The 25756-nt window shown below is 41.6% G+C and overlaps 2 protein-coding genes across 21 annotated transcripts in view; both read right to left on the minus strand.

The window, feature by feature from the left end:
- The window catches only part of PPIL6 (peptidylprolyl isomerase like 6), a 39373-nt gene extending 15202 nt beyond the window's left edge, over nucleotides 1–24171 (minus strand). The window contains exons 1-2 of one of the 3 annotated variants that reach the window (XM_038394116.1): nucleotides 24037–24171; nucleotides 3040–3228 (exon numbers count right to left, since the gene is read on the minus strand). In XM_038394116.1, coding sequence (XP_038250044.1) covers nucleotides 3040–3228; nucleotides 24037–24054 — 207 coding nt within the window. In that variant the 5' untranslated portion in view covers nucleotides 24055–24171. Of the gene's footprint in view, nucleotides 1–3039; nucleotides 3229–4213; nucleotides 4263–10116; nucleotides 11413–24036 lie in introns of those variants that run through there. The other 2 variants (XM_038394113.2, XM_043510815.1) reach the window with 2 other exon arrangements.
- The window catches only part of ZBTB24 (zinc finger and BTB domain containing 24), a 35192-nt gene continuing 12532 nt past the window's right edge, over nucleotides 3097–25756 (minus strand). For 3 of the 18 annotated variants that reach the window (XM_043510804.1, XM_043510803.1, XM_038394102.2), the window contains 2 exons: nucleotides 24037–24815; nucleotides 8498–8586 (listed from right to left, as the gene is read on the minus strand). In XM_043510804.1, coding sequence (XP_043366739.1) covers nucleotides 8513–8586; nucleotides 24037–24815 — 853 coding nt within the window. In that variant the 3' untranslated portion in view covers nucleotides 8498–8512. The other 15 variants (XM_038394103.1, XM_043510801.1, XM_043510800.1 and 12 more) reach the window with 11 other exon arrangements.

A 25756-nucleotide genomic window follows, 5' to 3' on the forward strand; every position in this document is an offset into this window, starting at 1 on the left:
TACAACTCCTGCCTATGAATTTTTTCCCCTTTCTTGGGATACAGGCTTCCGATAGCTTCTGCAGCTTTGATTTAAAGTAATCCCAGGCCTCCTCTACCTTTAGATCCATAAATTCTTCAGTCCAATCCACTTCCCTAACTAATTTCCTTAATTTTTGAAAGTCAGCCCTTTTGAAATCAAAAACCCTGGTTGCAGATTTATTTTTGTTAATCCTTCCGTTCAGTTTGAACTGAATTAGCTCATGATCGCTTGAGCCAAGATTATCCCCTACAACCATTTCTTCTATGAGGTCCTCACTACTCACCAAAATTAAATCTAAAATGGCATCCCCTCTAGTCGGTTCAGCAACTACTTGATGAAGGAATCCATCAGCTATCGCATCTAGGAAAATCTGAGCCCTATTATTAGCAGCACTGGTCCTCCAGTCTATATCTGGGAAGTTAAAGTCTCCCATGATCACACAGTTTCCATTAGTATTTACTTGATTAAAAACATTAAAAAGGGCTCTATCCATATCCAAATTAGATCCCGGAGGTCTATAGCACACCCCAAGCACTATAGTACGAGAGGCTCTACTAGTTATCTTCCCCAATGTAATTTTTGCCCAGACGGACTCTGTCTTATCCATTGCATCGCTTCTTATTTCTTTACATTCTACCTCATCGATATACAATGCTACTCCACCACCTTTACTTTTATTTCTGTCTTTCCTAAACAGCACATACCCTTCAATACCTGTAGTCCAGTCATGACTACTATTCCACCATGTTTCTGTTATCCCTATAATATCTGGTTTCACTTCCTGCACCAGTAGCTCTAGTTCCTCCATTTTGTTACCTAGGCTCCTCGCATTGATGTACAAACATCTTAATTTTTGCTGTTTGGCCTCCTCGCATTTTGTACCCTATTAGGCACAGTCATTCTACAGCCAGTATAACCTATTAGACTAGTAGCCACACTGCCCTCGCTCCTTATATACATTCTCCTACCCACGGCTATATCCTTTCTTACTTCATCTTCTTCCCTCTCAATGCTAAAATCTGGCATGGAGATTACCTGGACATCTCCCAACCATCTTCCCCCAAATTCCTAGTTTAAAGCTCTCTTTACCAGTTGTGCCAGCCTCCATCCTAGGAGTCTATTTCCTTCCCTACTCAGATGAAGTCCATCCCGAGAGACCTGTCCTCTGTCCATGAATGCCTCCCAGTGGCCATACATCCCAAAGCCCTTCTTACAGCACCACTGCCTAAGCCATCTGTTGATAGTCATAATCTTGTCACCTTTGTTGCCCTTCTCTAGGACAGGCAGGATCCCACTAAAGATAACCTGAGCCTCAATTTCCTTAAGCGTCTTCCCCAGCCTAGCATAGTCTCCCGTAATACTTTCCAGCGAGAATCTAGCCGTATCATTTGTTCCCATGAAGGATAATTAGGCGATTCTTTCCCGCTCCCTTTAGGATCCTTTTCAACCTCAGGTCTACATCCCGTATCTTAGCACCCGGAAGACAGCACACCCTTCTATTCTCTGGATCAGCTCTAGTTACAGGCCTGTCTAGTCTTCTCAATAAAGAGTCCCCTATCACATAGGCCTGCCTTTTCCTGGTGACAGTGCTATTCTCCAGTCTCTCCCCTTTCCCTCTGGCTGCAAGTTCTTTCCATTCCTATTTTCCCTTATAATCCTCTTCAACCCATCCTGTATCCTCCTGGGGCTCATATTTGGTGTAGTCTCCCTTGACTCTTCCCCTTTTCCTATAGGGCTAGCCTCTCTTCTCTTCTTCCTTGCCCTTCCACCTTCAGCAACTACCTGCTGAGCCCCTTCTTCATTTTCCAACTCTGCAAACCTGTTCCTAAGCTCTATTTCTCCTTCACTAGCCCGTCTTTTCCTCTGCCTGGTTCTTTTAGTCACATGCTTCCACTGACCACTTTCCTCACCCAGTCTCCCCTCAAAATTCCCCAGCCCTGCTTCCATCTGTAAGTCTGAGCTTTTCCCTTCAGATACCTCATGTCTTTGCTCCATCATCTGCTCAAACCCCTTCCTAAAACTCAACCAGACTTTCCACCTGCATCTCCAAACCTCGGATCTTTTCCTCCATCAGCTCTACCAGATGGCATTTCATGCAGAAAAAAACTCTTACCAGGTCCCCCCTCCAGGATCATGTACATACCACAGCTCCCATATACAGTCATCCTCATTGGTGTCTTCCACTACAGGAGTCACTCCCACAGCTGCCTCCGTATCCGTCATAGCCTTCCCACCTAAGTCCTCTTAATCTGGGAAACACAAGCCATACCAAAAAGACCACCCCCCCAGCAAAAACAAACCCCAAACAAGCATCACAATACAAACTCCCGTTTACAGCTCTGTTTGCTAGCTCCTGTGCTGCTGCAGCTGTCTGACCAGCTCTATTCAGTCTATATTCCCTGGCTGCTGAGAGGGGACATTCTCTCCTTCCTCTTCGCTACTAGTAGGAGGTGGCTTTCCACAATTTCCCTCCCCTCTTGGCTGCTGGGAGAAACAAAATCTCCCATCTCCTTTCTCCATTCCCTGAGTATGGAGATAACTCTTCTTTTCCATAACTCTGGTGGGATTCCAGTGATTATTTCTCTTTGCTGTCCATGTGGTGGTGGGAGGGAGGAGAGGAACTAAGCACTACAGTGCAGTTGTCTCCTTTCATTTCTTGTTGGGCTTGCCATTTTGCCCAGGAAGCAAAAGATAGGGAAGAGAGCACAGGTAGGGCAGGCAGTCCTTTAGTATGACAGCAGCATGAACTTCACTGTAACTCTGTGGTCTTAGACACAGAGTGCAAATCAAGAGGTCAAAAACTGAGTGGCAACCATACTGCAGATTTATATGGATGGATCTAAGAAGTCATGTCTAGAAAGTATCAATTCCTCTTATCCCCTCCTCAAGACCACACTACCCACCAAATTGCAAGCAAACAAGCAACCCATTGATAATTCACATCAAATAATTACAATTAGATAGCATATAACTGGTAACAGACCCTACAATTTCCTTTTAGAAACCAGTGTGACCTGCCTTGCTATTTTGCATATGTTTGGTGTAAAAATCCTCAGTAATAGCTTGGTAAAGTGCCACAGGTTTAAAATCTTGGTAGTTCCACTTGTCATAAGCCCACTTGAGCAATTCTTGTTCACTTCCCAGCAGTTGGCCATCAATAAAACACATCACGCTGGAGGGATACTCCCAGGTTTCACCTTTCAGTTCCTGAATTTAGAAGAAAAAATGAACATAAGCAGGAATTACACTTTGGATTTAGTACAGAAACAGTCAGTAATACAGACTCAGATTCCATGCTGATGAATGTGATATAAATGCCTAGTTAAATAAATGGATTTATTTTTTTCGTTTTTACTTGTTAGGTGTTTATGCTTTCCCTTCCCAAACTCCAGTCCTCCTAAGAACACCACCATGAAAAGTAAAACACAGGAATCATTCAACTATATTTTGTAACTTCTCCTGAAATCAAGAATAAATGTCCGAAAGCTACAGAAGGCTTTCCAGAATCCTGTTATAACAGAACATGATCATAAAAACAAATTATTCTGGTTCCACTTTTGGGTCAGCTTGGAGGTTTGCTTTGGCAAAACCCATTCACCAAACTAGGTGTAACCTCTACAGTTATCTATAATTAATCAAGGAGTCCCTAAGGGAAGCAAGGGCTCTAAACCACATTTCAGCATGCTCATATGTAAAATTGTTGAGTCTTGAGGGATGTAATTATACTGATTTTTTTTAACGAGATTCTCCCACCATTGCTTTAACACTTATGCAGTTTCATCAGTGCAAGAAATGTAGGAGTGCTGCACTTCAGGCTGGCTAAAATGCATGGTGATGGGGGTTGAGTGGAGTAGGTAAGGGTTGTAGTTTGCAGGGCTGGATGATGATGGAGGTGTTGGAGGCAGCTGGTGGCGATAAGAACCCGGAGGGGGGGAGGGAAGTGGGCTGGAGGTGACATGAGGGCACAAGGGAAAGAGTTTTGGGACAAGGGCTGCGGGGGGGGGGGGGGCAGGCCTGGTAGTGCTCCGCCTGCATTGCTGCAAGCGCCTGTATCGAGTCCGCTTGGCACTCCATAATGCTTAGCAGCTGCTCCGTGCTTTGGTGCCGGCGATCTGCATTCTGCTGGCGGACTCTTTCACTCTCCCGCCACTCCTGTGCTTTTTGATTTTTCATTAAGGGACTGCTGCATTACTTCATGCAGCATGTCCTCTTTGCTTCTACGTGGTCTCTTCCTAATTCTTTGGAGTCTTTCGGCCGGTGATAACACGGACAGCTGAGATCTTAAGGTTGCATCTGTAAAGCCAAAATGCAACACTTAACAGAGACAGCATTGTTCACACCAGACACAGCAATGATTCACCCATACTTAAAGACAAGCACAGTGTACACAATAGCAGAAATTGCCCATCCCAAAGCGAGCACACACAACCCCCGGGAGCCCCAAAATGGTAAGCACAGGGGTAAGGAAGACTGATTGTTTCACAGCTGTTCTGTCCTCTGGTTTCTGTGCCTTGGGGAGAGCTAACAGCTGCAGGGGGCCCCCATACTTAACACTGTCTCCACATGAGTTCATCCTGGAAGATATCTCACCGCTGAGGGTGAACTGGGAAGGAAGGGAGGGTCTTTACTACAATGTAACTTCCACCCTGGCCCATATGCAGCTTGCTGTGTGCAGCAATGGTCCCCCTGCCTCACGGCAGTGGCGCATGTTAGCCTGACTGGGATAAGGAGCACAGTAGCTCTCCCAAGGAACATTAGGGGACTGGAACACATGACTTATGAGGAGAGGCTGAGGGAACTGGGATTGTTTAGTCTGCAGAAGAGAAGAGAAGAGAAGAGAAGAGAAGAGAAGAGAAGAGAAGAGAAGAGAAGAGAAGAGAAGAGAAGAGAAGAGAAGAGAAGAGAAGAGAAGAGAAGAGAAGAGAAGAACGAGGGGGAATTTGATAGCTGCTTTCAACTACCTGAAAGGGGGTTCCAAAGAGGATGGATCTAGACTGCTCTCAGTGGTAACAGATGACAGAACAAGGAGGAATGGTCTCAAGTTGCAGTGGGGGAGGTTTAGGTTGGATATTAGGAAAAACCTTTTCACTAGGAGGGTGATAAACACAGGAACACGTTACCTAGGGAGATAGTGGAATCTCCTTCCTTAGAAGTTTTTAAGGTCAGGCTTGACAAAGCCCTGGCTGGGATGATTTAGTTGGGGATTGGCCCTGCTTTGAGCAGGTGGTTGGACTAGATGCCCTCCTGAGGTCCCTTCCAACCCTGAGATTCTATGATTCTAACCTGTGCAAGCACATTGCCCAGTTCTGCATGAGACCTTTGAAGAGATCACTGAGGCCGATTACCGAGATGTGAGAGATCACAGCAATGCCCTATTCTGCATCTAGGCATGCATGCTGCCCTAACCCTTCTCGCCCCAAGAGCCCACACTGTACAACTTCCTTCCCAAAATAAAAGCTGCTTACCGGACACCTCCTCTGGCGTTTGTCCTTCCCCAAGCACTGGCCGCTGCAACTGGCTACCTTCCTCCTAGCTTGAGAACAGCTCTTGGCTGCATGCATCTAGGGATGCTGGGGTGTCTCCCTCCTCCTCAGCACCCTCGCTCCTGGTTTCCTTCTCCTCCTCCTGCCTTGATGAACTGGGCTCTGAAGCGTCCATGGTGGTCCTCGGAATGGAGGTGGGGTCACCCCCAAGTATCGCGTCCAGCTCTTTGTAGAAAGGGCAGGTCGGGTGGCAGCACTGGAGTGGCTGTTTGCCTCACGGGCTTTGTGGTAGGCATTCTGCAGCTCCTTCACTTTAACCCTGCACTGCAGTGTGTACCGGACATGACCCCTTTCCATCATGTCCCTTGGTATCTGCCCAAAGGTATCGTAATTCCTACGGCTGGAGCGCAGCTGGGACTGGACAATTTCCTCCCACCAAACACTGATGAGGTCCAACACCTTACCATTGCTCCATACTGGGGATCGCCTGGCGCGTGGAGGCATGGTCACCTGGAAAGATTCGCTGAGAGCACTCCACCCTTGGCTGAGCAAACAGGAAGGGGATTTTCAAAATTCCCAGACAATTTAAAGGGCAGGTCTGATGGTTGGTCACCTGAGGGCAGGGCAGTAGAGTTCAAAGTGATGACCAGAGTGGCTAAAACAGGCATTGTGGGACACTTCTGGAGGCCGATCTGAGCACATTAACACTGGTGTGGCGGTGCTCCAGCCAGGACGCAGCAAGCGTTATGCTTCTTGTCAAGGTGGATTACCAGAAGCGCTCCAGCAGCAGAGTCCAGGATTTCTACGTACCTTGCCAGTGTGGACGCGTCGTGAGTTAGGGTGCCCAGGGCTGCTTTAATGTACTCTAACTCGCAAGTGTAGCCATGCCCTCATCAGCACAGAAAGGGACTAGGGTGGGCTTGTCTACTCGGTGAGTTAGCATGCAGCAAGCCAGGGTATGAATCTATAGCACACCAGCTTCCATGCACTGACTTGACACAGGGACACTGCTACTATGCATTAAGAGTGCTGGTGGCAGTGTCCACATGGCAAGTTTGTGCACAGGACATTTATGTTCCTGCTTGCCATTCATTAACTCATCAAATGAGACAAAGGGCTTGCCTCCATGAACTTGATGCAATATAGCAACATATGCAACCCAAAAATCATAAAACAAAAAATTAAGAGCCAATTCTGCTCTTGGATATGTGTCTGCAATTTGTATTGATTGTAAGGACCCCAAGGCTCTTATACCACACACATCATTAACATATCTAAGATTCTAAATAGATTAGACTGGAACAGAGGTTACCCCTATGTTTGTTAACCTTAGTTGCATTTTTGGCAACTGTAATGATTGAACCATTTTTGTTGGCCATTGGAACAAGCATCTTTATGGTAGATATGTAAGGACCCTATTAGGCAAGTCAGATTTTTCATTTTTTTTTTTTTTAGGATTTAACATAACAAATTATTAAAAAGAATAAAGATTATATTGATGAAGGGCTCTCTTATCTTTCAGAATTAGCTTTATTATAGGAATTAACCCGGAGACTCAAGATGCATTAATACAGAGAAAAAATTGCCTAAATATCTAAGCACTCTCTTTTTAAACATGATTCGTTAGATTGTGATAGTGAAATGTATTAGAGGACAAAGACAAACCTAACTGGTAAGGATGTAGGGTAAATTCAGTCCCGGTCAAAGCAGGCACAATTCAACTGTCTTCACTATAATGCAACTTGCGTATGCCAAGGCTGAATTTGGCCCCTAGCTTCCATATACAGCATATTAGCAACACTGCGGTAATAAGTGTTGCCTACAAGACCTCTGAAGTCTTAATTTCAATGAAAAGTCTTCAAAATACTGCTTATCTTTTGTAAAAATTCCAGTTCAAAGAGGGGCTAGATTGGTAATGGTAAACAGAGTTCAGAATAGTGTGGGTCCTCTGTATAGCAAGGAAGGAGAGCCAAGAACTGATGATCTCCAGAGGTCTGATATGTTTAATGCATATTTTGCTTCAATCTCCACTAAAAGGGTAAATGGTGACTAAAGACTAATATAATTAATATTAACAACAATGGGCAAGGAACACAAGACAAAATAGGGAAAGAATAGGTTAAAGAATATTTAGATAAGCTAGGTTTATTCATGTTGGCTGGGCCTGATGAAATTCAACCAAGGGTACTTAAGGAACTAGCTGAAGCAACCTTGGAATGTTAGCAATTATTTGATAACTCAGAGGACAGGTGAGGTCCCAGAGGACTAGAGAAGGGCAAACAAAGTACCTCTCTTTAAAAAGGGGAACAAAGAGGAGCCAGGGCATTGTAGACCAGTCAGACTAATTTTGATACCTGGAAAGATACTGGAATCATCTAAATTTACTTGGTCCTGCCTCAACACTCAACATGACCTCTCGAGGTGCCATCCAGTTCTACATTTTTATAATTCTATGATATAGAGGACCCCCCACCCACAATACAGTTGAATTCTTAGTGGCAGATTTAGCAGAGATGCCAAAAACTGAATGGATGTGCAAGGAGGCCTATTCTGTTCAACCCTAGAAGTGGTCTCCTCAGACTAGGATCCCGGCACATTGGCAAGCCAATCTGGGGAAGTTTGCACTTGCTACTGCAACTGCTGTAAATACAGGACTTGGCTTCCAAATACTTCCCAATGCTATATCTTCTGCAAGCATTACAAATACTGTATATTTAAAATAAAGTTTCCACAGAGAAAAGGACAGACCATCGCCCTCCTCTTTTGGACTAGTCCTACCTTAGTTTTCTTCCCAAACCAAACAAAATACCTGTTTATTTTATGTTTCTCCACCAACCAAATGGTATCATGAACAGAACTTGGAGAAGGTATAGAACACCTTAATCTTTATCTACTGCATAGAAGATAGCATTCACTTGACAAATCAGAGCTAAACCTAGGTAATTCAAGCACAATTCACTTTGGGGGGGGGGGGGGGAAGAGGCACCTTTTTTTTCTCCTGTAAATATTCATGCCATGCAAATTCTAGCAGAGGAAGCACTACAGGCTCTGCAATCTTGGTTGGAAAATTCAGCCTCAGAGCCTAGATTTTCAAAATAAAAGAAATATTTACTTACAGGCAGTTTACTTGAAAAATTCTCATTACATTTGGTATTCTCTTAACTAAACAGATTAGGATCCAGGCACTATGTTTTAGTTTGATTATTTCATGGCAGTTTTTTCACACATGTAACATAGCTCCCGACAGTTACATTAGACTACACAAACTGTTTTAAATTAGTATTTTAAAAACTTAAGAGGTTTTTTAGCATTTGCAAAAGCAGCTGCTTTCTAAACATTAACTAGTTATACTCACACTACCCCAATTAGGGCGGGAGGATAAGCAGATGGGGAAACTGCCACAGACATAGTGTGTCTGAGCATCATCAGTTGCTCTCGACTTCATGGGGAGTTGCAGATGCTAAGCATCTTGCAAGATCATTCCCAAAGCCATAAGTGAATCAGGGGCACAGTGAGGATTAGAACTTGGGAGATCCTGAATTCCAGTTCTTGTTTCCTCTATCATTTTATGAACAGTACAGTAGAAGTTAGATATGGAACATTCCCGTTAGGCCATTTAGGCTCATCTCCTGGAGTGCAAAATTGTTTCCAGGAGTATATTTTCTAGACCTTTATTCAGGCTGGTTTGCAATGTCTCAATAATAATTTGTATTCCTATAGTACCTTCCATCTAAGAATCTCAAAATGTATTACAAACATGAAAAATTAAAGGCCTAGATCCTGCGGTGCTTTACACAGATCATGGCCCTACAGCCACAGTAGCTGGGCACTGGAGAATCATCCCAGTGTAGGAGGGTTCTACTCAGTCCCCACTCTCTGTTCCCACATTAGTGTTTGTGGCCAGGGAAAAATGAACATGGACAGGGTGTACCTTTCTGCCACAGCTGTATCTGCAGCTGGTAAATTTAGGCTGCTCTAAAGATGAGGGACAAGCTCAGCAGCCAGCTCGTTTAGGATTAGAGTAACAAAAGGTCACATTTGCACATCTCATGCTAAGCTGCACTGTGTGCTGCTTGGATATGACCAAGGATCTGGGTCTAAATCTCCCAACACCCCAGCAAGGTAGGTATTTTTAGTCTCATTTTACAGTAGGGGAAATTGAAGTGCAAGGAAAGGTTAACTGACGTGCCTAAGGGTGCAGAGCAAGTCAGATGGTGTTTCATTATATTTAAAATCTTGTGTGGCATCACAATATGCAATAAATACTTTAGAACAACCAACTGAAGGATCCTAAGTACCACATGCTTGACGACAAAAAACTGTATGACCAATAAGTTGATACCAATGTGAAGGGAACATTATAAATGCATACATAAGATTAAATTATAAACTCTAAAGGAGAACAAAATGTAGAATTTTAAATCTTAATTTCATAAAAATATCTAGGACCACAGACCATCTTCTAATTTGCTTTGTATTTGATTTTAACAATAATGCCGGCCACTATTTTTGCAATCTCCTGTCTCTAGAGCCCATAGGAAGCAGAAACAGAAAGGAAGAATTTCAGACTGTCTGCTTTCTTCTGCTGCAACAATGGCCTGGGAGGAGTTACCTCTGCTGTACGCTTCGCCACGTGGAACACAGGCTCTTTGAGAAACCCGACCACCGTCAACTGCTGCAATTGCAGGGGACCCATGGCACTCTCACCCCACCGCACACACTGTCTTCTGGTTTTTCCTCCTTTGGTTGCTGCTGCTCTGCTGGCTGTCCAGCCTCACTCCAGGTCAGCTGGAGGAGGGAGTGTAAACAGAATTCTGCTCACCATAGCAACTCCAATCACAGGGCCAGTGCTCTGCAGCTTCAAGTTGTACTACAAGCCTTACAGATAGAAACTCCGCTTGCACATACATTATACATATCCTAGTGCTGTGCAGGGAGGAGGGTTTGCTTATGAGAGTGCCATTTTCACTGGGCATTTTATTAACACAGTGCTAGATCTTTAACTGCATCCTACATTGGTCTCCTTGGGTGGAGTTTTCAAATGTGCCAAAGTGACTGAGGTGCACAACACATAGCTAGGATAGTCAATCAGCAAATGAAAAAAAAAAAAAATAGTACCGTGATCCATCCACACACACACACACACACACACACACACAAATGAAAAAGTAAATAAAGACAAATCAATAGAAATAGAATGTTTACTTTTTCTTCCCATGAGAGAGACCTCCCACTAAAACCTCTACCCATAATTAAAACAGACCCACTTATGGACGTTAGGTGGATGTATGGGTACGTGCACCCACCTTTTACTATTTGGACAGTTAAATTCAAATCTTCTTTTAGAAGTCACACAAGAAAATTTACCTGTCTTAAGTATTTATATCGCTTCTATTATCATGGTATCTAAGTGCTTCTATGATGGTGTGTTCATCTCACACTGGCCTGGAAAGAGTTAATGTGGCCTATCAAGTTTCTTAGCCCCTTTGAACCACACCTGAGAGGAGTCAGGCTTCAGAGGCAGACACCTACTGAGGATTGAGCCCAGTGGCAGTAGCAGGCAGGGCTGGCATAAGACCAGCAAGCAAGGATAGAAGGAGGCTACAGAATGGAAGTATGCAGTCACGCTCTGGACTTAAGAGCAGGAAAAGGTGAGAGCCAGGAAGGAAGCAGTCCTGGGATCCTGCTCCAGAAGGAAGGGTTTATGCAAAGGGGTGGTGGAGAAAGAAGCTTGACAGAGGCAACCTAGGGAAAAAGCAGTAGGGTAGAGCAAACCTTGGCTGTTGATTGAACGGTCCCTAGGATGGAATGCACCGTGGCCAAGCCCAAGTTCCCTTACCAGTCACTCAGGAAGTGGCATACCCTTGAATTGGGGGACTGCTGAAAATAAAAGTTGGACAGACAGTCCAGTAAGACTTTGATAGGAGTGTTGGAAGGATTCATTAACTAATATTTATACTAGATTTTGAAACTGTAAAGTTCTGTTTGAGACCTTGTCTGCACAACATATGATTTGCCAGTATAGCAATATCAGCAGTGCCTCCTAGTGTAGATGCTGCATATGCCAAGAGAATGCATTTTTCTGCTGGCATTGTACCACCTCCCCAAATAACACTTGCTATGCCAACAGAAGTACTCTGGGAGCATAGCTGCTTTGCTTTTGCTGGCATCTCTCTATTAGCTAGGGGGTTTATTTGTATGTTTGTTTTAAAAATACCCCTGCCTGACATCACTGTGCTGATAATGCTCTGGCCAGGTCTACACTACAAAGTATTTTTTTGCTTGAATAAAATGGTATATTCTAAGGATGCTGCTTCTGATTTTCAATTTTGTAGTAAAACAATTTTATTACAAATTTAAAACTTAGTCATGTTATATATTAAAGTTACTGGAGCTACAATAAAATTAAAAAGGAGCAAACCCAAACTGAGCTACCTTTTAATCAACAATTTGCTTCTGTAGCTCAGCTCTCTTAAACCCACATTCATGCATCTGTCTTAACAGTAGTGCACGTTCTCTCTGACTAGTACATCCAAATAGCATTATTAAGTGTTCGAACAGTACATAGCTATGTGGTATAATAAAACCTCAGGCTGGCCAGATTGATAGTTATACACTGTACCTCCTGACAGAAGATTCAAAGTTAGAAAGAAGGAAGAGAATTCACAAATTGTAAGAGGACTGCCAAATAATGAGTCCTCAATTTTCCCAGATCACTGTCAGGGACTAGGCACAGTGACTAAGCTGGTATCATGTGCTGATATTCTCCTAATTGCAATAAACAGGGTCATATGTCCATGCTGATAATGTTAGTTTCAAAGGCTGCCACAAGATCTAGTTCACAGATTCAAATATAAGGCCAGAATGGACCACTGTGATCATATAGGAGTCTGACCTCCTGTATAGCATAGGCTGTTGAACTTCCCTCAATTAATTCCAGTTGGAACTACAACATATCTTTCAGAAAAACATCCAATCTTGATTTAAAGACTTCCAGTGATGGAGAATCTGCCACAATCCTTGCTAAATTTTCCAATGGTAAATTATTCCCATTATTAAAAAACTTGTGCCTCATTTCTGGTCTGAATTTGTCTAGCTCAGGGGTGGACAAACCATGGCCCGTGTCTGGCCCACCAAGAGCTTTTAATCCAGCCCTTGAGCTCCATTCCCCTGCTCCGGCTGGGGAGTGGGGTCGGTGGCTTGCCCTGCTTCAGTGCACCAGCAAGGCCCTGTGCCCTGCTCTCCGGCAGACGCTGTGCTGGCGGAATGGGACAAGCCCCCAACCCCACTCCCTGGCCGGAGCGAGGCAATGGAGCTTGAGGGCCAGATTAAAAGTTTATTTGAATATCTCTTCTTCAGAGTTAAACTGATTAACAACATTGCTTGATTACGTTTTACTTTGAAGCTAAAATAGGTTGATTATATTTTGGTTATTGCCACAGTCAAATGGAGAAACACTGATGGTTCGACAAAGCTAATCACAAATCAAAGAAATCAGCAATAAATGTGAAAACAACCAAACTTTTACATATAGTGCAGTACACTGAAAAGTTTTAGCTAACATATAATGTGTGTTCAGACAGGAGCAAAATTGTGTGGTAAAATCACTAAACAGCTCAGTAATGTAATTTTCTAACAGTGCATTGTTCAACAGAATTATTTTAATATTGTTGATTTTGAAACAAACTTGTGTTGTCCCTGTTTGAACATGAATAATTTTGTGAGCATTCATGGCCTGCCATACAATATCCATACCCAGATCTGGCCCTCAGGCCAAAAAGTTTGCCCATCCCAGTCTAACTTCACCTTCCAGCCATTAGATCTTGTTATATTTTCATCTGTTAGATTGAAGATCCCTCTTATCAAATTTCTGTTCCCCATACTTGTATATTGTTAACAAAATACCCCTTAACCTTCTTAGTTAAGCTACACAGATTGACATGCACCTCTTACTAGAATGCATGTTCACCAGTCCTTTAGTCATTCTCATGGCTCTTCTCCAAACCCTTCTTGAATTGTGGGCATCAGTGCTGGAGGGAATTCTGCACCAAAAAAACCCTAAAAATTCTGCAACAAAAAATTAAAAATTCTGTATGCAATATTTTCAAATTCTGCAAAATTTTGCATATTTTATCAAAACAACACCTCTCCAGTTGCAATTTTTTGTCATTTATTTCAAAATACCTGTCAGCAAGTATGTCTAACAATAGAGACAACAACAAAGATTCAGAAAATGTTTTTTGACAAATAGATTCCTTACTAGGCATATTAATACAGAACTCCGAGTAATAATTCATTTAAACTTCAATACAGAACCATATTTCTCTCACTCCTCAAGTAGTGCAAAGGTTTTGGAGAGTCAGGGGTAATGGAGGAGCTGAGGGAGAGAAAAGTAATTGTTGGAAAGGAGTCTGGGTGTGAACTTTGGAAGGTGGTTGGATAGGAGTAGGAAAAGTATGGAATAGGGGTTTTTTTGGGGGCTGGAGGAGAAGAAACAGGACTATTAGGGAGCTTCCCCCATGCAAACCCTAGCCTCTCCCATTCAGTCAGGCGCATCTGCCCCATCCCATGTGTCCCTGCACCCAGATTGTCCTTGCACCCCTGTCCACGTGTCTCTCCACCCGTCCCTCCATCCCCACGCAGACACCCCTCCCCATTCCTGTGCCCCCACTCAGCCACTGCTGATCCCCTGTAGCTCTGCACCACCTCTGCCCATGTGACCCTGCATCTCCACCTCCATTCAGCTCCTCCCCCAGTAGCCCTTATGAGCCCTGTCTGACCCCTCAGCACCCCACGCTGTCTGTCTCCCCATAGCCCCTGTCTCCTGATCTGGCCCAACAAGTGTTGTGAAGAAGGCAGGCTCCTTCTCTTCCCTAGTTGGCTGGGAGCAGCTGCTGTGTTTAGTGCTACAGTGCCCTCAGTGGGCAAAAGGCAGAACTGCAGAAGTTTTTTTTTGCTGGGAGCTAGTGCTCTGTTCTAGCTCCATAGCACCCTCTGGTGGGCAAAAGGCAGAACTGCAGCAACATTCCAGCAGAAGCTTTTTTCTGTGCAAAGCATTAAAAATATGCATGGCTCATTAATTATGAACACACGCAGTGGCGCCAAATTCCCCCAGGAGTAACCAGAGCTGGACACAATATTCCAGCAGCAGCTGCATCAATGCCAATACAGAGGTAAAATAACCTCCTTACTCAACATTCCCTTCTTTGTACATCCAAAGATTGTATTATCCCTCCTGGTCCCAGCCTCACATTCAGTTAATTATCCACCATGGCCCCCAAGTGCTTTTGAGAGACATTGCTTCCCAAGATAATTGCCCATCCTGTTAGTAGGGCCTTACCTTCTTTGTTCCTAGCTGTATACGATTACATTTAGCTGTATTAAAATGTATATTTGCTTGTGCCCAGTTTACCAATCCCTCCATATTAGTGATCTGTCCTCTTCATTATTTACCACTCCACCAATCTCTGTCATTTGAAAACTTGCAGTAATTGTTTTTTTCCCCAGGTCATTGATGAAAATATTAAACAGCATAGGGCCAAGAACCAAACTCTGTAGGATCTCACTAGAAGTACACCTACACAGTGACGATTTCCCATTTACAATTATAGTGGGGCCTATCATTCAGCAAGTTTTTAATCCATTTACCATGCGCCATGTTGATTTTATATCAGTCTAGTTTTTTAATCAAAACGTTGTGCAGTAGCAAGTGAAATGCCTTAAAGAAATCCAAGTAAATTACATTGACATTACCTTTAGCAAATTTGTAATCTCATACAAAAAGCTGGGTTGAGAAGATCTATGTTCCACAAAACCACATTGTTTGGTGCGCAGAAGGGCATATGTTAACGTGAAATGGTTTGATATGAGACGTTGTTATAGAATAATTGAAGATAAATCGTATGATGAGGTATGTTGTGGGATGAATACCAAAACAAATATGCCACTGGGTACATGGAGAGACAGAGGCTTGGACACCTAGATGGAAGCTCCATCAAGACTGCTCATTTGGAACTCTGGGGTATCTGAAGTTGAAATATCCTCAGACTGGCTTCTGAGGAGATGAGCAGCAGGATCAGAGAGGCAGTCATGGAATTAGGAAGGTGGAAGCACTGTTGGGCTTTTATAAAGAAAAAACTTTCCTCAGTGGAGTAAGAAGGAGAAAGGTTACTGAACCCAATTGTTTAATCTGGTTAAATAAAAGTTTAGTAGTTTTTCAAACCCAGAAGACCGAGAGTCAGTCAGTCAGCGCGTTCTGAAGAGATATGCAGGACCTTTGAAATAAAGTTAAGAAAAGCAGTCAGGATCACATGATATTTATAGGCAGGCATCCCAAAAGGAAGATTAGAGGGCGTAAAAGGCTGTATGAGCAACTCAGACACTGGTGTTGAACAAGGTGTACCATGCCAAGAAAGGGCAGGTAATGATAATTGGTATTGATTATATTATCTTTAATTTGTTATTAAGTTCCATATCATCATTCCATTATTTGGCCAAGGGTCAATGTGGAGTTGACAGGACTATAATTACCTGCATCATCTCCCATTTACCCTTTTTAAATATTGGCACAGCATTAGTTTTCTTCTAGGCCTCTAGAACTTCCCCAATGTTCCAAGTTTTGTTGAAAATCAGTAACAACAGTCCATGTTGATCATGAAGTTTGTTGCCTTGACTGAAGACCCTGGCAGCTGTGGAGAGGGTTGCTTGAGTGGAAGATTATGGCCATTTTTCTCAGAAGTGGACCTACACCAAAAGTTGCACACTGAAGGTGTGATGTTAAACCAATGTGGTTAAGTGGGTGGATATTTATATTGATTTAAACCTAGATTACAGCAATTTAGTTTTGCACCTATAAATTGTTACTTTTTATAAGTAAGCAAAAAGTTAATTTTTGGTTCCTGTCTTCACTTAGTTTTTCACTGCATGATGTTTAGTTTTAGTATGACAACATGGCTTCCCATGCTGTGGTGGAACACAAATCTTGTCTTCACGAGGCAAAAACAAAAATAACAAAAAAACAAAAACATCTTTAACATGTTAAACTTATTCAATCCTACTATATATAAGGTAGCTGTAGTTTTAACACGTTGAGGTTAATTGGGTAATTCTAGGTTTTATCTTGCCCAGCTAACTGTCTTGTGTATACTAGGATTTTAACACTTTTAAAAATATACCTTTTTTTCCTCTGTAGGCATGACTACACAGCCAAGATCCCTTCAGAGTGTGGTATGTTGAATTTAAGTGGCAAGACTGCTTTGTTTTTGAGATATAATGGAAGTTTTGTGGCAGCTTCAAGTAAATTCTAAAACAGAAGTAAAACAAAATGAGTCAAATATGAAAAACAACAATCCATATTCACCTAGACCAGTGGTTCCCAAACTTTTTTTTTCCCTGTAGACCACTTGAAAATTGCTGAGGGTCTCGGCGGACCACTTAATGATCTTTCCAAATGCTGTTTGTACCATTAACTAACTATTGTAAAGTGCTTTAGATAAAGCACTATATAAAAAACACTTAATAAAAATATTTTTTGTTCTATAAATAAAAGCACACAACTCATATTTTAATATCAGTAGTCTTACCTTTTTAATGCTATGGATGTGCCCTCTCTCCCCCACCATAGCAGCCTCAGAGCTGGGGCTGTGGAGAGGGCCAGCCCCAGCCTCGGAGCTGGGAAATGTCTCCTCTTTCTCTGGCTGCCACAGCCTTGCGCACCCTCCACCCCCTCTTCTCACTCCACTTCCCCTCCCATCTATCTCCTATTCCCCCCCCAAGGCCAATACCTCACTTTACATGCGTGTCTTCTTCAGGGTCCAGGCACCTAATTAGTGGAGCCACGCCTGTGTGGCTGCATTAATTAGGTGGGTGGCCCTTCATTCTCTCGTGTGCAGCTGCCCAGGTGCACACCTTAGAGGGAACTATCCGCGGACCACCTGAATGGAGCTTGTAGACCACTTGGTGGTCTGCGGACCACAGTTTGAGAACATCTGACTTAGACCTATACCTTTTCAATGTGTCACAGAGTAATACATAACTGTGCTCCAGAGGTTGAAGCCAACTGGGCCTTTAAAAAATATATATATTTTCCCCCCAATACAACAAATACACCGAAATACCAGATTCATAATACTACACAAAAGTAAATGAAGATGGTTAGGATAAAAGGAAGGGGAAGTAACATATCCATCTTCAGGATCTGTGTTAATCATAGATCTCTAAAAATTCAGCCCAAATTGCTTTGAATTTTTTGGGCATTTCCTTTCTGCAGCATACCAATTATTTGTAAGCTGTGAGGTTAGCCATATAACAGCCACAGATCAATATTTGGTGGGGATCGACTTTTCCATTTCTGCAGGATTCACTTTTATTGACCAAAGCTGCACATTGGAACCATGCTGTCTTGTTACCAGGTAACATCCTGGTATCCGGCATATATTCAAGAATGAAACTTAAGGAGAGATCGAATTTAGCATTGAATAGCATATTAAAAACTAAATTTACACACATTTGCTTTTGTTTAGATTACAAAAGTCTCCATTTTGAATGTTCACGAACTGGTGCATCTTTCTAAAAACTTAATCTAACAAATCTGTCTTCAGCCAAGCAAGGCTAAAGTTCGGTGGGTATGGCTGATGCTCCAATCTATCCTCGTTTATGCTTAAGTGTTGCAATACAGTTAATATAGTTTTCAGAGTAGTAGCCGTGTTAGTCTGTATTCGCAAAAAGAAAAGGAGTACTTGTGTTAGTCTCTAAGGTGCCACAAGTACTCCTTTTCTTTTTAGTTAATATATATAAAATTCCACAGTGCTTCAATTCTGCACAGTCTAATTTTTTCAATTCACTATTTTAGAAACAGATCCAGTTTTTTTTAAAAACCATCTCTATCTTTTACTGGAGGTTTCTAAGATGTTGAAGGTCTTCCTGTAATTTCAAAGTAGATAACTGCATTACAGGAAGTAAAAAACAGTTACTCACCATCTTGTAACTATTGATCTTCAAGATGTGTTGTTCATGTCCATTCCAATCAAGTGACCCACACACTTCTTGTTTGAAATGCCTTGGCAGGAGTCACCAAAAGGACAAGTGCTGCATTTGTAAGGGGTTTCGGCCGAGGAGCAGAGACTTTGAATTTTCCTCATGGAAGCAGCCCTCCATCCGCAGCCTGACCCCGAGTTGGCAGAGCCTCTGCGTGCAGCACACTGGCACCGATAGCGTGCAAGCTGGAGGCTAAGGACTCCTGGCACTGACACAGCACCGAACATAAGACTTCTGTCACGTGCCAATCTTTGTCTTCAGCGGCCCAGAAGAAAAAAAGAGGCAGGAGAGGGGGGTTCTTCCCCTCCTAAGCCTAAGGAGCTAGCAGCAGGGAGGCCTCAGCCCATTCAGTCTACTTTGGGCCCGGTGCCTCCCAGGGGCTTGTCAACGCTGCTCCGCAAGGGGTTCAGTCAAGTCCAGCCCAGCCCACTACCCTTCTCCAGACCGTCGTGGTCAGGACATTCAACTCCCCTCCACTCCAGAGACTTTTGAGGCAGTGCAGGACCTTATTCGCCTGATGGCACCGCATTCTCCAAGGAGGGATGAGGCACCGGTGATAACCTGACCACCTATCCCATGTAGGGGCAAGCCAGCGATCCCATCACACCTCTTCCCATCTCTGCTGAGCCACTCCCTGGTGCCAGCTGCCCATGTGGGGGAACCGCACCACTACCCAGAGGCTCGGCACCAGTCACTGGCACCACCCAGTACAGCTCCTCCGTGGTCTTTCTTTTTGGAGACCTCGGAGCCTGAGGCATTCAGATAGGTCCAGCAGCAGGAGGTCTAGATCTTGGTGACACCTCCAGCCTCTTCCAGCGCTGTGGCCAACTCAATGGCAACCACCAGCTCAGTGGCCCTTTCGGGCTCACTGGGCCTATCATCAAGCTTAGTGTCAGAGCCAGGCATTGAGATCCAGGTCGGCGTCAGTCGTGTCAGCATCCTTCGCCCCCTAGCAGCAGCTGGCACCGGAGATGCCACCAATATCTCCGCCTACCGCTCAGGCCTCAGCGCTTGCAACCACCTCAGCATCGGCAATACAGCAGCCCAACAAACAACGTGAGCCTCTTGTCACCGAGGGCAATGACCAAGATAATTTTATATGTATATCTCTCTCTCACACACACACACACACACACACACACACACACACACACACACGATGCAATTATAGTTTCAGACATACTGTTTTCCCCCCTTTTAAATTAAAAGAATAAAGAACACAGAGAAAGGGTAGCAAATTAACCAAACAAGCGTAACCATTATCTGTGCGTTACCAAAGTATACAATTTCTAGTCTTATAAACAAGGTTTTTATTATTATTATTACAAATACTTGCTCCCTCTATGCTACAAGCAATAGATAGAATCTGGTTTTATATAGCACTTTTCAGACTCACATAATTTTACAAAATTACATACAGTACAATCCATTTCAGTACTTTCCAAAATAGCAATGTTAAATGGGGATGATACAGGAAAAAAAATTCAGCTCAATACATTCCAACAATCCATTTTGAGAATGACACACCAGGCATTCATTGTCTTGCAAGCCTATAAATAGTAACGTATAGGTCTGAATTGTTTACTGCCATAAAAATCTACATATGCAAAAAAAATTTCCCTTGGCAACCTGCTTCTTTGTGGCTACTGATGAAATTGTGCTGTACAAAACTTATTTTTAAAAGAATGAAAAGTAGAGAGAAGGTAGATCAGATGTTTATAATGCAAGAACAAGAGGACAGTCAATGAAATTGACAGGCAACACATTTCAACTGAAATACTTTTCAGACAAAATTAGCCTGTGGAACTCACTTTCATAGGATATCCCTGAAGTCAAGAACTTGGTGAGATTCAAGAATGAACTGATCATTTAGATAGGTAACGAGAACATCCAGAATTACAAAGGAAAGAATAAGTAAACAAGAATACCAGAGTTTTAAAAGCAAACCCCTACATAATGGAGGTTAGGATGAAACTTTCATTAATGGGATGTTATTCCATTCTTGTACCCAATCCTATGAAGCAATTGGTACTACGCACTGTTAAAAACAGGATGCTGTATTAGAGGGCCTTCTCTTCTGATCTGGTCATTTCTGTGTTCCTAAATGGAAACCACCCCCCCCCCCCCACACACACACTATATTCTTGAAACCTTTTTGTTTTGACAATATATGAGATTCTCCTGTGCTACTGTTGCATGGACTGTAGTGGCAAATTAGTAGAAAATACACACTGAACAATACCTCAAATGCAACCTTAAAATAGTAGAAGAATTGCTGCCAGTGAAAGCACCATTTTATATTTAATTTTCACCTGGAGAGTCTTCCAAGATGGAGAAGAATTTTTTTTTTAAAGCTTGAAATTTGAAGAACAATCTCTACCAGTACAAGTATTATTATTTACATAGCATCCAAGTGTGCTAGATATTTTACAAATGGAGTAATAGCAACAGGCACCTTCTACTGCCAACTGTGTTTGAACTGTATAGGACTGATTCTTGGTAAAAGGCTTGAACCTGCAGTCGCATGTAAGGACATTTTAAAAATATATAAAATCTGACAGTGTCCCTTTAAAGAGGCAAAGTTGTGAAAATGACTATAAAAGCTCAAGTTAGAGTGGTTTTAGCAGAGATCAGAATCTCAAAATGGAATTCTAATCTTCTATGCACTAGTGTGGTAACTATGTATATTGCATTTAACTTAATTATGGGAATAATGACCTATACTGAAAACATCCCAAAACCAAAATCTCATCTTAACATTGCGAGTCTCTCTCACTTCTTACCAAGACTGAACTCTATGTAAGGTAGTTAAGTCATATAAAAACAAGTATTAGTTTGACAGCAGAAATATTTGGAGAAACTTGATTTTTCTCATTAGCCAGGTACAACCAGGAAGTCATTCTGAACTGAGAGCTGAAGCTGAAGGGGCTTTTTCCAGGTCCAACAGTTAAATGCATTAGGCATTATTTTAAAAAAGATCCAGGCATACATGCAGTATATAGTATTCATTTCTTTCCAGGGTAAAAATTACTATTAAAAAGTTAGTGGTAAAGAGAAAGGTAGAATTAAAGGAAATGAGAAAAACATGGATTCCCATTCTTTGGAACAGGCAGGAAAAAAGGACTCTGACAGCAATTTTTTTAAAGCAACAGAGAAGGCAAAATTAGTGAGAATCATTGTCCTGCTATCCACAGATGGTGGTCTTTACACAGCCTGCTCAGTTTTTAGTTGTACAAATTATTGAAGTGTATGCAATAAAAAATGAAACCCTCTTCTTATGCAGGTAATATCTAGTAATCACTACCATAAGATTGTACCATCATGAGTGACTTCTTAGTTACCAACTGAAAGATTAAAAAAACTCAATATATATGCTCTTTTTTGAACTTGAATAATCAGAATTTTTTCATTACAGTCTTCTAGAACTGAATCTTAGAAAGCTGTGACCAGTTTGCTCTGCAAAACATTTAAGAATTTACATAAATAATAAGCATGTCTCAATCCTGAATAAACCAGAAATGTAGGTTACAAAAGTTGCTAACGCTTCTCTAGAGCAACCATCATACAACTGTAAAGTGAAAACTTGAGACAGCATTTTATATTTGCTACAATATTTAAGACTCATTCAAATTTTATTTTGCAATGGTATAACAAGCAGAACTATTTTACTATGTAAAGATTTAAATGTTAAATAATATTTTCCCCAGACAAAACAGATAGTTTAATTTTATTTTTTCTTTATGTTCTTGCAACATCAAAATCTTTAGCTTCTGGATTACAGTTACAATATATTTATTTATCTTTTGTTAATGGTTTTCTACGTTACATATATAGACAGTACTTCTCCATTTTGGGAGGGAATTAGGTAATGAATCAGGTTAATCAACACAATAGCTATTTAATATCCAACAGTAAAACTAAGTCATTTTTAGAATTAAAATTGGTTTCCCCCCGCCCCGCTCCCATTGTCTCCTCTCCTCACATCAACTTACTTAAAAGTTGGTACAGATCAGTGGAGAAACTGATATACTTTTTAACCAAATTACAGTAACGCAGTCTCAGTAGCTAGCTGAATGCTTTGTAATTGCAAGATAGCCAACTCCCAGAAATGAAAATTCACACCAATGGCTTTCTGTCTAGCCAACGGTGCATACAGCCAGTTATATAGGAAACTTCCTTTGAAAAAAATCCAATGTAAATAATAATGATAGAAATTGGGTTTTGTCATGTTTAAAACTAGAAATACAAGATACTTATTTAAATCACATAACATTTTTAACCTCAGCCTCAACCTTCGAACTGCTGTAGCTCGCCATATGACATTTTATCAGGATTTTTACATACCAGTGCATTAAGTAACCCATCATTAGTAACTGAACCCCAAGCTGTAGAGCCATGCTCTTCCCCAGCTTTTCTTTCTGAGATGTATTTTCAATGCTATTTCAGCACTTTTCCACTAGAAGTCAGGCATTAATAATGTAAACTGCACACATCTAATCTAGTCAACAAAAAGTTGCACCACTTTTAAAATCTATTAAGAGATGTGCCATTTTGTAGCTCATATTCTGGAGTGATTTTATTCATTCTTTCAGTCACAAAGCACAAATATTACCTTATATTAAAAGTAATGTGACATTCTGCTTTCAAAATATAAAAATAATGTTTTAAAATATAAACTGGCTCCTACACTAAGACAGTCTTGTCACGAAAAAAACCCAACCACATACTTTGCACATCTATAGAGCCTTACATCAGAAGATCTTCAAAGTGCTTTGCAGAGGTGGCTAAGTATTATCCCCCTTTTGTAGATGAGGAAACTAAGGCACTGAGAGGCTAAGTGACTTGCCCAAGGTCACACAAGTCAGTAGCAGTGCCAAGAATAGCACTCAAGCTTTCCAGTAGTCCATCTAGCCACTACATCTCATTGCCTCTACATTAAGTGCACTGATTTAAACATTCGTTTGGACAGCAGGAATTGTACAACACAGTAAAAAGAAACAGTGAACCAGAGCCTGTCTATGAGTGCATCAATTTCAATCAAAAGCATGAGCAAATTTGGTATTCAGTGAATTAAAATGCACTTAAGGGAATGGTCACTGAAATGGTCGCACTGAAAATTATACATTTACCTAGAAAGAGAAAGTTCATTAACTATAAGACATGTGGTGTCAACGTTGTGAAAAAAATATGGGTTACCTTGACATTTATAGTTCAGATAATAGTCATTTTAATCCTCTACACAGAAGCCATGCTTGTTGATCAGCAGACATCTAGAGTAATAAAACCCTAAAAATAAATGGATTAAAATAAAAGAAACAAAGCTATCTACCAAGATCACCAAAAAATACAACTTCAAATAGATCATCTGCTGCAGCAAATGAAATGTGATACGCGTAGGTCATTGCCTAAATGAAAAACCACACCTCAGCCCAGTTCCCTGAAGGCAAACAAGTATTTAAAAGGAAGCAATGCTAATTTGTATTTCAAAAAGCCTGACCTTGAATCTGATGCTCATGAGATGGGTGGTTTATGGACAAAGATTGCGGATGAGATTCAGAAATGTGTACATTTTGGTTCTGTTCTTCACTAATTTGATGGGGCTGGACTGCATCTTGGTTAGCATGAGACTGACGACTAGGTTCCTGGGTCAGCTCCATGTGCTGAGCTCCTGCTGCTAGATGAAGTTCTTCAGTTTGCCCCTGATGGGCATGAAGATGTGCTAGTGCTTCCTTTGAAAGAGTGATGACATGCATTTGCTCAGATTGTGTAGTCTCTATTTGGTTCTCCATCATATTGATACTTTGGATTTGTTCTACTTGTTCCTGCTGGGCTGCAAGAAGCAAGTTCTGCAGCTGTTGTGGTGGCTGAGTGAGTAGTGTAAGATTAGCAGCCTGGCCTGTTGTCATATTTTGGGAGTCCTCAGCAGTAACAATACTAATACCTTGATTATGACCAGGTATAAAGTTTATATTATGTACTGAATCTGTGACAAGCAATTGAATCTCTTGTCCTCCAGACGTGGACAGTTGATATTGCTGCAGCTGAAGAATGTTTCTGACCTCCTCTGAGCTATTGCTGCTGCTTGATTCTTGCAACTGTTTTTCTTTGCTGTGAATTTTCAAATGAGACTTCAAATTGTCCAAGCGGGCAAACTGCAAATGACACTCTGGGCAGGAGAAAGGCTTTTTGCCTGTGTGTAAGATACAGTGTCTCCTCTTTGCACTGGAATCCGAGAAACATTTTCCACATATACCACAAGAATATGGCTTTTCCCCTCTGTAAGAGAATATTTTACTTAATCAGAAATACTAATTCTGAGACTACTACTTTCTGCAAGATATTACCTCGCAAATGGACTCGTATAATAAATATTATACCACCATCACCACTAATAATAATAATAATAATAATAATAATAATCTCTGCTATGCTGTAGTGGTGCTTACAGGCAGTCATGTAAGAAAAATATTCAGTGCTACATTTTCTGGATTCTACTTTTAAGAATTGCACAATACTGTGACAAAGTTTTCCCTAATTTGTTCACATTCAAGAGTTAACAGGACTGCCTTCATACAAAAATACTGAGGTTACGCAGCCCTGTTTTGACAAAAGGATGGAGAGCATAAAAACTGGAGTGATAAGAGAATTCATCTATTTTACATCTTTACTAGCATCTATCATTAAGAATTAATTTGAAGTTGAATTTATTTTGTCACTTCAACTGTTTTTAATGTTGACTGAAAATATCTAAAACCTAATTTCCGGACACACATGGCCTAGGACAAAAAGAATAGGGCTTTGCTGTAATCTGATGGGTTTTTTATTGTGCACCTCATAATAGCCCTCCAATGTTCTCAATTTTTATGAGGTTCCTTTATGCGATACCTCACGTCCATAGGACTGCAAGCCACGTGACATTATTAGTGCTGTGTACTTTTATTTAAAAAAAAAAAAAAAAAAATCAGGTAGCATCGATGTTGGAATTTAACATGCAAGCAGGGTTTGACAGTTCCTTTAAAAAGAACAAACAACAAAAAAAACCACAGAGGAAAGCTGATCATAAGATATTTCTGCAAAAATCAGTCTAAAATCTAAGGTTTCAGAGTAGCAGCCGTGTGAGTCTGTATTAGCAAAAAGAAGAGCAGTACTTGTGGCACCTTAGAGACTAACAAATTTATTAGAGCATAAGCTTTCGTGAGCTGCATCCGATGAAGTGA

This window comes from Dermochelys coriacea, chromosome 3 (assembly GCF_009764565.3).
Source record: "Dermochelys coriacea isolate rDerCor1 chromosome 3, rDerCor1.pri.v4, whole genome shotgun sequence".
In the NCBI taxonomy this organism is placed as follows: domain Eukaryota; kingdom Metazoa; phylum Chordata; order Testudines; family Dermochelyidae; genus Dermochelys; species Dermochelys coriacea.